General features: G+C 42.2%; 1 protein-coding gene across 1 annotated transcript in view; it reads left to right on the top strand.

Annotated features, from left to right (window-relative positions):
- JARID2 (jumonji and AT-rich interaction domain containing 2) overlaps window positions 1-13,343 on the top strand; it is a 211,172-nt gene that overhangs the window by 155,926 nt on the left and 41,903 nt on the right. Inside the window, exon 5 of the mRNA XM_083827018.1 lies at window positions 8,753-8,929. Coding sequence (XP_083683144.1) covers window positions 8,753-8,929 — 177 coding nt within the window. The remainder of the gene's footprint in view (window positions 1-8,752; window positions 8,930-13,343) is intronic.

Raw genomic sequence — 13,343 nt, 5'->3', positions numbered from 1 at the left:
GAATTGAAAATATTAGGATAAGCTCTGGAGTGTAGAGTCCTCATTGCACAAACCATTTAATAAAAATAAGTTGGCATTTGGCGACTGTAATCCCACAATTTTCAAGTTCTTTGTAAGGTTAGGAGTGATAGTGACGTGTAAAAGATCCTTTCGGTGTGTGGGGTGAGAGATGCATCCGGTGTGCAGCTCTTTAGTCCACCTTTGGAATATGTTGCTCTGGGCTGGTAAGCAGCTTCCACAGTGATTTACCACAAGATTAATTTCATCAGCGCAGATAGGGAGGAGTGGGTCTGCAGGCGCTCCACGAAAAGCAGGAGCCTGAGGTACCCAGAGGGGCACTGTGGCCAGGGGTGGGAGTGATGCTGGAGTCGCTCCAGGTGTGCAGCAGAGGTGTGCATCTTTGCATGGCTTCATGCTGCCGGGAGAAGTTACCAAGCTGCAGCCTGGGAGTGCTGCGGCAGGATCCGTGCTTTCTCCGGCTCTTCCTGTGTTGAGGCCCCTTTCTGATGTTAATGATTCCAATATTTACCCCTGCACAAAGCCACAGGATGAAATTAGCTTGTTGAAATGGAAGACTAATCTTGTGGTTTGGTCTTTGTATTTGCCACAGTCTCCCTCCGAGTCCCTAGGCGAGCTGCTTAGCTCTTCTGTAAAACGAGGATAATATTTAACTCTGTATATAGGTATTGGCAGAGCTGGATGTTGATTATGGATAAGTTACTGGCACAAAACCTGAGTTCTGTGATTGCAGGAGCCACGCTTCAAAACCTTGGTGGCTACCATTCAGGGCCAGGTCGGCAACCAACGTGTTTTCACAAAGGTGACCCCTGCCCTTCCTTCCCACCTAGCAGCATAAGCCCAAGGTTCAGTAAGCTGTGAACCCGCGGGAGGTCCAGTGGTCCCTGGAGGGTTTGTTTGATGCAAATGGTGGGGCTGAGGATCTCTTGGGTATGACAAATACCCTGGTAGGATTTGGGGAATGTCAGCACAGTGGTTTGGGATGTACAGACTTGTCTTGTTCTTGATGGACAGGGATGTGTAGTTAGGGGCTCAAGTGGACGTCGGAAGGATTGGTTTTGAGTTTTGCCTGCAAATCTAGCCAGGTAAGCAGAGGTAAATTGCTTTGAGATTGTCAGATAAGAATTGTAGATGAGAGGCACCCCACATTATTATTATTATTATTATTATTATTATGATTACTACTATTATTATTTGTTATTATTATTCATTATTATTATTCATTATTTAGCATGCCACTCTGGTGTATATTTGCTTAAGTTTGGACAGGGAACCTTTCTTTTTTTTTCCCCCTGAAGATTCACATGTTCCCTCCCATTATTCTATTTCCCTAAAAAAGGAACAATTTCCTTTTGACTTTGGCTTTAGCTCTACAGCTTTCTAGAATGGGCCGAGAAGAAGAAAACGGGCTTTATGTCATTACACTGGCCATTATGTTGGCCATAGCACTAAACATCTTGTGATTTGTGCAGCAGCTGAGCAGGCACGGTTTGAATGTTAGGTTGTTTATGAGCTCTGTTTTGTTTCTGTGGTTGAGATGGCCTTTTCCTCCCCCTTGTTCAAGCACTGGGGAGCTCCCTCTGGGACTGTTCCTGCAGGTGGAGTGAGATAAGTGAGATACAATTGCTCTTTACTATAGAGTTTATGTAGTTCATTCTCTTTTAGCCTTGCTCTGTAAAGTGGCCATAAAGTGTGGGCATAAATTACATTTATTCGCACTTCAGGGTCTTTACGCTGTCCTGTCAAAACGTAATAAGTGGGACATATAATAAATGAGAATCAGGCCCTAAATTTTAAGCACTGAGATGCCAGTGCATCGGGAACATTTGGGAGGCAAGGTTTTTCCACCTGCGTACAGCCCCGAAATGGGGCCGCGTGTCAGAGGAGAAGCCAAACCTCTGGCCATGGCTCGTTGTAGAGCTTGGCATGCCCCATGTTTATTGGGGCAGGCTTAAGTCCCACATGCCTTGACCTGCCTTGTGCTTAAATCATTCTGATGTCTCGAATTGTTTTAAGATTTTTCCAAAGCACATCTGGGTTATGTTTAATTGTTAGGAGAAAAAAGAGAGGAGTTAGAGGGGGAGTCAGTATAAATAATTCAGGGAGAAGAATCCTCCAGTTTTACAGAAACCACAGCCCAAACTACAGAGAAGGCTCTTGGATTGAGATGATTTTTGTTGTGGTTGTAACATACCACGGTTTGAATCCTGTCCAGAGGAAAACATTTGGTTTGTACTTCAGTAAATATTGCAGAGAAGCTGCCAGCTAATTCTGAAGAGTAATGAAATAGTGCTTTTGGCAAACCGCGTGCACTTTCCATACTTCTGATTCCAGTCTTCAGATCCAAACTCGGAGTTTTTTTAGTATGTTTAGCTAGTCCAAGACAAAAGTTAATGTAATTTAATGAGAAACAAAACATACAGTAATTTAGGAGGGAAAATTACACATTTGTCAAATAATAAAAAAAAATTAATGACCTCATTAGTCAAATAAAATGGCTGAAAAAGAGGTTAGTTTATTCTATTAATCAGGCACTTGCTGCTGAGTTCAATGCATCTGAACGCACAGGTTGTGTAAGCATCAGTTGTGCCTGCTGCTAGCAGCAGGCCCGAATTTTGTACGTGCGAAGGGTAGCATCTTTCCCAGAAGACTGCTAAAAGCAATGCCACAACTTAAAAAAACGTAGTTTGCTTTGTACTTATTGTTGAACGAGCATCAAGTTGTTATAACAGAGGACATAACATACATTTGTCATCCTTTCATATCCATTAGGCAACATTTTCTGTATAGCTGTGGTAATTGTTTTTCCTATATAGTTAGGTTTTCTTTTGTGTTGCTCTCACACAATAGGAGGGAAGGCAAAAATACTCGAGAGAGAATTTCAATAATGAAACTGCAGATACTGGCAGAAACAGTTGCCAACAATACTTCAAAACTCATTTTTTAAATAACTGAATATCCTCCCATTTTGTAATAATTCATAGCTCATTGTAACCATGATGAGTGAATTTAAAAAAGAAAAATCACCATGGGTGATTTTCTCCACATTTCTCACGCGTAGTGGTACCCGGCCGTAGAAGAGGTAACTCCTGCTCTGATGCTGGTGAGGAGTGGGTACTTTGTTTGCTGCCAAGCTTTTTGTTGCCTTGCAATCCCTTAGTTAACCATGGCAATTTATTAGGCTTGCAGAATTGCATCATGAGGGTTGCATTTGGTAATTTGGCCTTCCTGCAGGGATTCGGGGGAGCAGAGTAGAAGTTCCCTCTGGGATGCTGCCTGGCCTTGGCTATGGGGTTTCTGCTCTTGGCTATGAGATGACCCCAGCTTGGTAACCGAGAAAGGTGGGCATCACATGTCCAGAACGGGGCAGCAGGTGGACAGCACTATGTCAGAGATATTGCTCTTAAATAAACGGTGCCCTTCCCTCTTTACTACTTAATGTCGGTAACTCTTCCAGCATTTGCCTGTTCCCATTTGTCCTGCAGCCTCTGTGCACCTGCTAGCTTACCTCTCCCAGCTCACCTCTCTCCCAGCCCAGCACATCTGTGCTCCTCTCTTCTGCCCTGCTGCTACACGCCCTTTCTTTCAGCTTAATTTCTCTGCCGTGCGTTCTTCTCCCCACCCATCGTATTGCAACAGCCTCATCCAGCTCTTTGGTGATGGCACGTGATTTATGCAAATATTGATGCAAAACAAATCAGCCTTCTTGAAAGAAGTGCGGTTAGGGAGTGCCTAGACATCATCGAGACAGAATGTAAAACGTATGGCTACTCCAGGAGACTGGAAACATACTGCATTTCGTGTTTTGTTTAATAATATAGTGATATATTAAGCTGCACGTTCAATAAGAAAAAGTGTGCATAGAAATTTTCCAAATCTTAACCTGAGAGCTTGTAACTTTAAATTGTCGTTACAGCATTTATTAATGGACTTTAATTTCCTTAGTCTGGGATTTTAATCTGAATCGGTTCCCTGATCTGATTCACCACATGGCCCCTCACAAAAAAAAAAAAAATTACACTGCCACAGCCAAGGTGGTGGCACAGGAGTAAGAACCAGAGGCCAGATGGATAGATGATCTGTAGACCAGTTTTGATGCCAAGAAAAATGCACACACAGCCACAGACAGCCTCGATGGTTCCTTGGAGGAAATTTCTTTTAAATTTCTCTTCTAGATTTTTATTTTCTAGATTACCATCAGGTTTGTCCCATGCCCTGCTGCTGAGCGAGCGGTTTTCCAGGCACCTGTTGATCCGGAGCGAGGCAGGACGGGTTTCTCAGAGTCGAGGGCTGCTCGCCCGCTTTCCCCAGGCACTGAAGTGCAGCTCCCTGCCTCTCCGCTTTCATCCGCTGCAATTCCCATGGTAGCAGCTGCCTGCACAACTCGGGGGCTCCCGACACAGGAGGAGACTTGTAAAATTCAATACAGCCACAGGCTCTCATAACTCCGTCGCAGGTTTTCTGCTGTTTTCTTGGGGATAGAAAGCGAGGAAGGGGGGGAATTACATACCTAGAGTGCTGAGACCTGACCTGCACCACCTCCTGGGCACAGATGTTGCCCTCTATCTGCAGCACGGGAGTTCTTCACTTCTGCTTTTTGATACTAATTAAATTCTAATGTCGCTCTTTAGATTGCCCTGGGTAGGCTTTGAGAATAACAAAATGGTGGGGAGGGGAAGAGGATGAGGAGGGATGGTTGTTCATCCTTGCTCATGCTGCCTGGCTGGTAGCGTGCGTGTAGAAATGATGGAGCAGAACTGCCTCGTCTGTTTGTGTTGCAGAGTGTGTCCAGGCAAAGACAGAAAGATTTACTTTGGATATTAACGTGCAGAGTAGTGTGTAATAAATTAAAAAAAATAATAATCAAGGAATTGCCTACAGCTGTGTGTTCTATGAATGTTTGTGTATGTATGAATCTGGTGAAACTGCAGTGTTCCTTATTCTCATGCCATTTTGAAGGATTTTTATCATCTTGGTGCCATATGTCATTGTCATGATAAATACCTGTTATACATGGAGAAACTTGAGAGCAACAACTCTCAACAAAGTCTCTGTGAGTAAAGACAAACACTGTGTTCCTAACTACAGGTGAAGACAGGCAAGCTTTATGAGGAGGGGTAATATATTTTATTAGACATCCTGATACAAAAAAAAAAAACAACACAAACAAACCAACTTTTGAGTGCACTCTTTTCCAGATCTCCAGTGGTCCTAGACATTCTTGTCTACAACAGCACTACATAGTGTTGTTTATGCAAATTGGCAGCTTTGAGTAAGAACCAGGGTTCCTTGCAGAGGTAGGCGATGGCATCAGGTGCACGTCCCTGTACACTCTCAGAGAGGATGCAGCATAGATAACAGGACAGGAATATTTTTTGTAGTAAAGAAGGTGAGTGATCACCTAGCTTTTACTCTTAACACTGCAGCTTCACTTATGAAACAAATTGTCATTGTTTTAGCTTGAATGAAATCACAGCGTACATGCAGGCTTGTCTTTCCTTTAATTCCTTCATTTGCCCATAAATGGAATTTGCATTATCTTGGGCATGAACAGCCTATTCCAGTGTTTTAAATTAGCTGTTTTCCCAGCCTTCTGGACATGTTTAGGTACATAGATTTAAAGTGAAAGTGTTTTTAACTGGCTCAACACATAGGTGTGAACAAATTCTCAGTATTTGAGGCTGTTCCAGAACTGAAATCTTACTATGAGATGTGATAAAAATAGTTCTAATGTAAAAAGGAAGCAAGAAAGCTTAAAGCTTTTAGATTTCTTTCAGCGTCTTTCATCCATGATGATGTTCAAACAGAACCAGAATGCCTGAGTCCAGTGGTTTTCTTTGTTTGATTGTTTTTTCCATTCTTTGCTGTTTTGCAAGTCAACTTTAATAAATGTGTAGGAAAAGCTGGGGGGGAGGAGGTGACCTGGAGTGAACACCAGCTTTTCTCTGAGGTCTCATATTGCAGAGCACTTAGATCAGTAAAGTGAGGACTAGCAGGACTCTACTCTGTTATTGGACATTGCTAGTCTAATTTCTCTGCAAATGTACTCCCCAAACAGTCCCAGCTGTCCAAGGAATGCAGTTTAACCATTGTTGTTCATAGTTCTGGATTGGAAAGAATTAAAAAATGTCATTCTGGCTGAAGATTTATGTGCCGAGATTACAACAGCTGAATACCAGGAGTTAGGTAAAGCTTGTATCTGCTCTCTCAATTGGGTTAGACCTTCCTTTCTTTCTAAGCAGAATCACGTAGTACTACATTTTATTCTGCGCTTCAAAACAAAACAAAAAGAAAGAAGATCGCTGTTGTAATAAAAACATTTGTATCACAGATGATAATTTCTTTTTGGTGGTTGCTGTTGAAGGCAGCTGACCAAAGTTCAGGGATGTGGAAGTGCAGGGGAAGACAAGGCTTAGAGAATAGACTCTATATCAGGTCTCCCATTTTAGCGTCTTGGAAGGATAAAATTTCTGAAAGTATTTATTTCTCTAATTATAATAGATTTCAGTCTGTGTTTGAGTCCAATTTTGAAGGATCCTGACAGGGACTTTCTTTTACTGCCATTGTTTGTTGATGCATTAATGCACTAATGGTGTCAGACTTTGGATCCTGATGAGAAGTTGATACGCAATACAGACTTGAAATGCAGACCTGGGTACCTAGATGGAATTAAAAAGATAATTTACTTTTCAGGCTGCATTACCCTAGTGTAACTGCCTTGGAGTTCTCTAATTAGTTGCTATTGAGACTAAAGCTGCCCCCAGGTAGGAGAATTCATGTGCCTCTCAGCACCTGTTGCATTCTCTGGATGATTGCTTAGCGTATGCCAAAAAGTTCTGGGCTTTTTTTCTAGGCCAAAAACACAAAAGTTTTTGTTTCTGTCAGTTGCTACAGCTCCCATGCTGCAAAATAGGTCAGGAGTCATGCTGCATTTGATCATCAGTCTGTACAGATCTGAAAGCTGTGGCATGCAAAAGGCTAATACAGGTCTCCCCTTAGGATAACCGTATGTGTTCACACACAGAACGCTTCAGGCCTAGGCTTGATGGATTAATTTACAAGTTATCTCAGGGGGGAAGAGTCCTAGGTGCTGCTGCAGTGCCTCCCGGGGCTGTCCCATGGCCACCACTGATGCACCGCGCGGGGTGCTGGCAGGGAGCTTCTCCCCAGGGCAGTTGCAGTCCCACAAGGTCTGCTATAGAGACTGAAAGCAGAGGTCTTCACGTGTGATCAAAGTCCACGTGGCTTTGCTGCTACCAGCTTTGGCTTCCTGCATAGCAGTGGCCCAATTTTGCGAATGCCAGGTGTGTGTGTCCCCTTTTAGATGGCCCCTTGCTCCCTCTGGAAACAGCCGCTGTGTACCCTTCTGCTGCACTGCCTGCTCCATCCTTTCCTGAGTCTTCCTGTAGATTTATTTGAAGGAGATGCTGTGGTGGGTTTCTGATCCTTTGGAAAGGATGGTTCATCGCAGAAATGGCCTATCCTGGTTTTTGTGCTGTATTAAGGCACTAAACAAAATACAGAATTGCTGTTCTAAAGAGCTTAAAGCCAAAAGTGTTAGCTAAGGAAGCAGCAGCCAAATAGTCACTATCTTGTGTTAGTCTGTAACCCAGCTCTCCTTGTTCTTAGTCTCATTTAGCTACAGAGGAATACTGAAGTGATAAGTCCCCATTCTACACTTTCTATAGATTTTCTATTTCTTCCCATTCTACATTAAAAAAATAATCTTTTTGTGAATAAGTAGGAGCCTCCTAGGACACCTGTCCCTCCTGGGAAAAGAGTGCAAACTAACATCTGGGATAAGGGAAAGTGTCCACTAGTTGTCATACCATTTATGTATTTTAAAATAGAGTACTACAGTCATGTGTCCTGGTACAGTGGAAAGAAGCCCATACTGTTGCATGACATGCCTAAAAGAAATTTTGTGTAAGAGGTACGTGTAAATTAGAGTCCTATATCATTGTTAGACTTGTGGATCCTCACTTACCTCTTACTGAATTGTATGTTGTGTCTTACCCTTGCACAGATGAGGCAGGTTAGGGGGAACATTATGGGAAGTAAAGGAGAAGCAACATCCTCAAGAGGAGCACACTGGAAGTCAGGAGACCTTTGCTCTTTTCTGTCCTTTGCCAGGGATCTACTAGGCAAATTCAAACATCTCATGTTTCGGTTTTTCTCTTTGTGTGAAACAGAACCAGAACACTGCAAAGCATTGTGTACAATGCCATAGAGGTCTGCAAAGCACTGTGAAGTTTAAACACTAATATTTTATTGTAATAATAACCTAAAAATATTACTGGGGTGCAGATTGGTTTGTAAATACTCCTTTTTCTTCTGTTTGGAAAGGCTGTACGCTTCTAGTTCATGCATTAAGACTTGAGCAAGGCAGTAAAGCATGCATTTGAAATTAAGCATGTGCATTAGTCCTTTTCTGAACAAACAACACTATTAATTAGGACTTGTAGCAAGACTGTTTGCTTGTCTAAAGTATGAATACAATGTGCTTTTTTATTTTTATTTTTGGAGAGGGGGAACCCTCCTTTTCAAGCACATAGGTATTCTTTTGGTAGAAACAAATAAAGAAGGCTCCAGTTAGTCATGCAGTACTGTGACCTTCCATCTCTGGGTGTCTCTTCCCTTGCTATGCATAACACTCAAGTAGATTGTGATCAATATGGTTAGTGCAGTAAGTGAATGTAATGTTGTTAATGAGCCATTTCTTTCTAATGATCAGGTTCCCCAGCCCTGCCCAGCAACATGGTATACTTTGGAAGTTCTCAGGATGACGAGGATGAAGAAGAAGAAGAGGAGGAGACAGAAGACACAAAAACAGCTACAAATAATGCTTCATCATCATGCCAGTCAACCCCCAGGAAAGGAAAAACGCATAAACAAGTTCCAAATGGGCAAGGTAGGTCTAAATACTGCTGTTCTCTTACACTGCCTAGTAGACAAACTTAAGAACAGAATCCTTGTACATCCTTGTGGACCTGAGTGAAAAAAGATATAGGACATAATGGGAAAATGGAGTGAGATGTGTTAGCATCTTCTTTTTTAACCTGTTTCCCCTGACAGTCTGAACTCTCTCTGTGCTGGAGCTGTAACTGCAGGGCTGGAGACACTCACTAGCTCTTTTGAGACTGATGCTTTATCTAGAATGAATTTGTTTGATCAAAGTTAAATATAAGCATCTAAGTACTTCTTAAGTGTTATCAAAACATGTGAAAAGGGCAACACTTAGTTTCTCAAATGCAATATTGATACCACAGTTGCAGTAGGTAAAGATACTGCATTTATGCTCTTGGTAACTTAGAAGGGTTTTACAGGAGTTTTATGAAGTTAGTTATTTCTTTGCAAATCAACAAAAACTGCATTCATTACAAAATCTTTCTGTCACAATGTCCTAACGTCAAATCTTGATAAGTTTATCAGTGTTACGTTGCAACGTCAGCTAGTGTAAAATGGAAGAACTAAAAACCATGCTGAAAACTTTCTGAGCATGCCATGATGTTCCACTGCCAAAGTCCTGTAAGACTTGCTTTCAGTCTCTAGCAAAGCTATTGTATCATGACAAGTCTGTGCCCTCTCTGTCTTTAATCATTTCAAAATGGATTCTGTGCTCCCCATTCCCTTCCCCAGTATTAGTTTACCATGAAAATCTTTCCTTCTGGTGACTGCTTGTTCAGCTTCCCTCTTAGCAACAGGACGGAGAGGAAGGTGTTTCTACAGAGCACTTTTTCAGAGGTGGTTGTGACCTGTGCCTGCTTTTTTTTTTCCTTCTTTCATGCTACTCTCAGCTCTGAAGAAGAGATGAATAGATTCCAATTACATCACTGTGCTGGTCCTCATCTCTGCTTTTCAAAATGAAATTTTCTGTAAAGAAATCCCTTGTTATATATACCAGAATTATTTTTCATGATGGTGGCTGGATCTGTTTTTTATTGCACACCCCAGCTCAAAAACTCCCCTTTTTTGTGAACAATTTGTGGAGAAGTGGAAAGGGCTGTCATACCTAATAATATTTCAACCGTCAGCTGTAAGCAGGCACTTTAATGCTGTAAAAGCCATGGATCAAAACTTAGCACTTTGGATTGATTTCTAAGTAAACCAAACAAAGTAACAAGCACAAAGCTCTGTATATGGAAAATGAGACTGCACGTAACAGAAGTGCTGCCTTAGAGTTTTAGATGTGATATATCATTACAAAAGGAGCCGATCATGTCCCTTGAGAAGGTCCCAGATGGCAGCCACTTTGAAATTAGCTCAAAACCAGAGACACCTGAAATCTTAATTGGGGGTAAGTAAAGGCAAACTTAATGAGCCATTAATGGCTTCGTAATCTTTATCAATATAGATCAGACTGAGCATAAGTGAAGCTGCTGTTTTAATAGACGTGCAAAAGACCTTTATAAAATACATAGGAGACAATGTGAGATGTTTTGACAAAGGTGATGGAATAGGAATTCCCAGAGAAGGCAGCTTCTTCTTCATCGTCATTGTCATTTCCTTTTTTGTCTCCTTCTTCTTCTTCTTTTTATTTTTTAATTAAAATCTCCTTACCCAGGAGTATTCCCATTTTTCAGTGTCTGTTATTTTGGTTGACAGCCAATAGTATTTTTGTTTCCTCTGAATAAAGTAGGTTCTGGTTCATGTGTGTCTCTTTTAAATGAGACCACACACAAAGGCAGACCAGGGACGGGTGCACCAAATGAACTTAATCTAGCGTGAGAGTCTATTTTTAATGAATTAAAGTCTTTTGTTTTTAATGTACAATGTGTAGTCAAGTACTTTGGACCTGAAAATGCTAAGCATTTGCTATGACATACAACAACAAAGGTTCAGAGCTTGATTAATGTCATTAGACAGTGTCAAATGATTGCTTTCTACTAAATGGGGACCAGAACAACTTTCCTGTTGAAGTCATTTGTCAATATCCTCTTCTGACACCAGTGGGGGATGTTATTAGGGTTGTACACCAAATTGTGTTATAACCTAGCCTGTTGAGCCACCTTTTGGACAGATAACTAGATCGAAAATGCCTAAGTATGAATGAGAAGCTGATATAGCACGTGGCATAGCTTGCTGAATGAATTGGAGTATTAGTTCAACTGACTTGTCACCTTCCAAGCTTTGTGCTTGCAATAAGCTTATTTCAAGAATCAGATTGTTACCTGTGCCCTTTCTTCCTCCTGTCTTAGTACTTCTGATGTGCTGCACACGTACCTAACTGTTAAAGAGCAAAGTGAAATGCTTAGCAAGAGAAGTGTTTATCCCCTATGTCCATGGGCATGTGCAAAAGGGATATGTAGCAATGTGCAAGGCTTTCCTTCATGCAATGTCTGAGTGCACGCAGTGACAGCGTTGCAGTTAAACTGTTTTCTAAAATAATTGCTGCAGCTGCCACAAGGGAAAATGTTGGAGCTGTGCTCTCAAAAACTGGTTTCACGTCATTGCCAAACTTCAGCTGATTAGGCCAGGTCTGACATATGTTAAGATTAGTTAGCAGCAGATAAAGGCTTGGGTGTCATTGGTGGTGTTTTTTGGCTTGGTTAGAAACTGATATTAGTTCTGGAGAGATCTCCCTCATGCTGTGTGGGTTGTTCTGCACCTAACTCTTGGCTTGCTCTTCCCATAACTGTCTTTTTCAGAATGCTTAAATTTACAATGAGCATTTCTCACTAAGAGAAGATGACATTGGCTAACGACTTTCAGTTTTTGTTTGCAAGAGAAGTGTTCTCTTGTAATGTAGAGTAAAATGTGTGAGAGGTTATTGCTTGCTTTTATGCATTACAGTATGTGTCCCAAATAAACTCAAGTCAGAGTTCAGCTCTAGTCTGACCTGTGCAAAACACCATCGATAACTTTTCTGTCAAATTTGGCAATAAAATTAGCAGAGGTTTGTGCCTTTAATAGTGTATATCTCTTGAGGAGGAGGCTGGAATTGTGTATATCTCTTGAGGAGGAGTGTGGAATTTTGGTTCTAATCAGAATTATTTTAATTGAGTTAGGATTTATAGCAGGGTTAAAACAGTGAAAGGTGAGAAACTAATCAACTGAATCACTTAGTTTCCATATAGCTACTGACTTCAAAAGAATATTTTCTCAGCTAAGAAACCATACGAACATTCAGTCAGAAGAATGTAATCCATCTCGCTGTTTCAGTATATTGAAGTGATGTTAGAATAGCCTTATGGAAAGCAAGTCAAGGATGCATGTCCTTGTAAAGCACATAGTTCCCTTTTAACTTCAAACCTTCTAAGTAAGTTTGTGGTGAACTTCAAAATTAACATATGGCAAAGTAGGGATGATGTGGTGCGTATTGCCTCAGCTAGTGCAGAAGTTCAGATGCCTGGGTTGTAACTGCAGCCCTGTTACCAACCCTCGAGTGTGGGTGTAGGAACCGCCTTCGTTCCCAGTATTTGGATCCAGGATGCCCAGTCACAGGATGTCTGTGTGCTGCTCAGATGGGTACGCTTATTTCCCAGCCTGCGTTTTATACCCATCTCAAATGACCATCAGTCCATCCGAGACTAGTATGGGGCTTTGAATGCAAGGAATTTGATGGAAGAAGCCAGGCGGAAGCGTTGGCTTAAACAACGCGTTTTTTCTTCAGTGTGGCTGCCAGGCGTGGGGAGAAACTTCTCAACCACAGCCTGGATGACAGGGCGTCTTGCCGGCGTGGAGGAGGAGATGTGGAGACATTGATCTTTTAGAAAATTGACCTTCTGCAGAGGGAGGAGGGTGTCAGGCCTCAGCCACGGCAGACTGACGCGCAGGGCAAGCAGGCCCTCGGTCCCCGGGGAGGGACGGCGGCTGACTTACACCTCCCTGCTGCCCGGAGGAAATTCCCTGTGTAGGTAAGAGGGTAGGTTTTAGGCCTCTGTAAAACTAATTCTTTGAATTCCTCGCAACTAAATAAATCCTACTTTGATTTCATTCTGTGGCACAACAGAAGGTTTTCTCCACAGGCTCCTGAAGGAAAATGTTTGCAGGTGCCAAGTGTTTTGTTAGGCAGGCTGCGAGCTGGAGCTGGAAGATGCAGTTAGGGAGTTGTTGGGTTATCCGTCCCATCGAAAGAGCGAAAGCGGATGGCGTTGCTCCACTAGAAAGGAGCCTTAAGGGCTTGTGGACTGGAAAAGGGCCTCAAGGAGGAGCAGTGTCCCCAGATACAGCTGAGTAGTCAACTCTGAGGGCGGCAGTTCCTACAGTAATGATCTGCCAATTTCCTTAAGTAAGGTGGTTGCAGGATTAGCTATTTCTGACACCACCAGAGAGGTTCAGAGGTGTGCATCTGAGCCAGCTTACCTGGCAATGCTGTATTTGTC

This window comes from Anser anser, assembly GCF_964211835.1.
Source record: "Anser anser genome assembly, chromosome: 2".
Classification (NCBI taxonomy): Eukaryota; Metazoa; Chordata; class Aves; order Anseriformes; family Anatidae; genus Anser; species Anser anser.
Note: the sequence above shows the minus strand (reverse complement) of the source record. Positions and strands in the feature narration are given on the sequence as shown.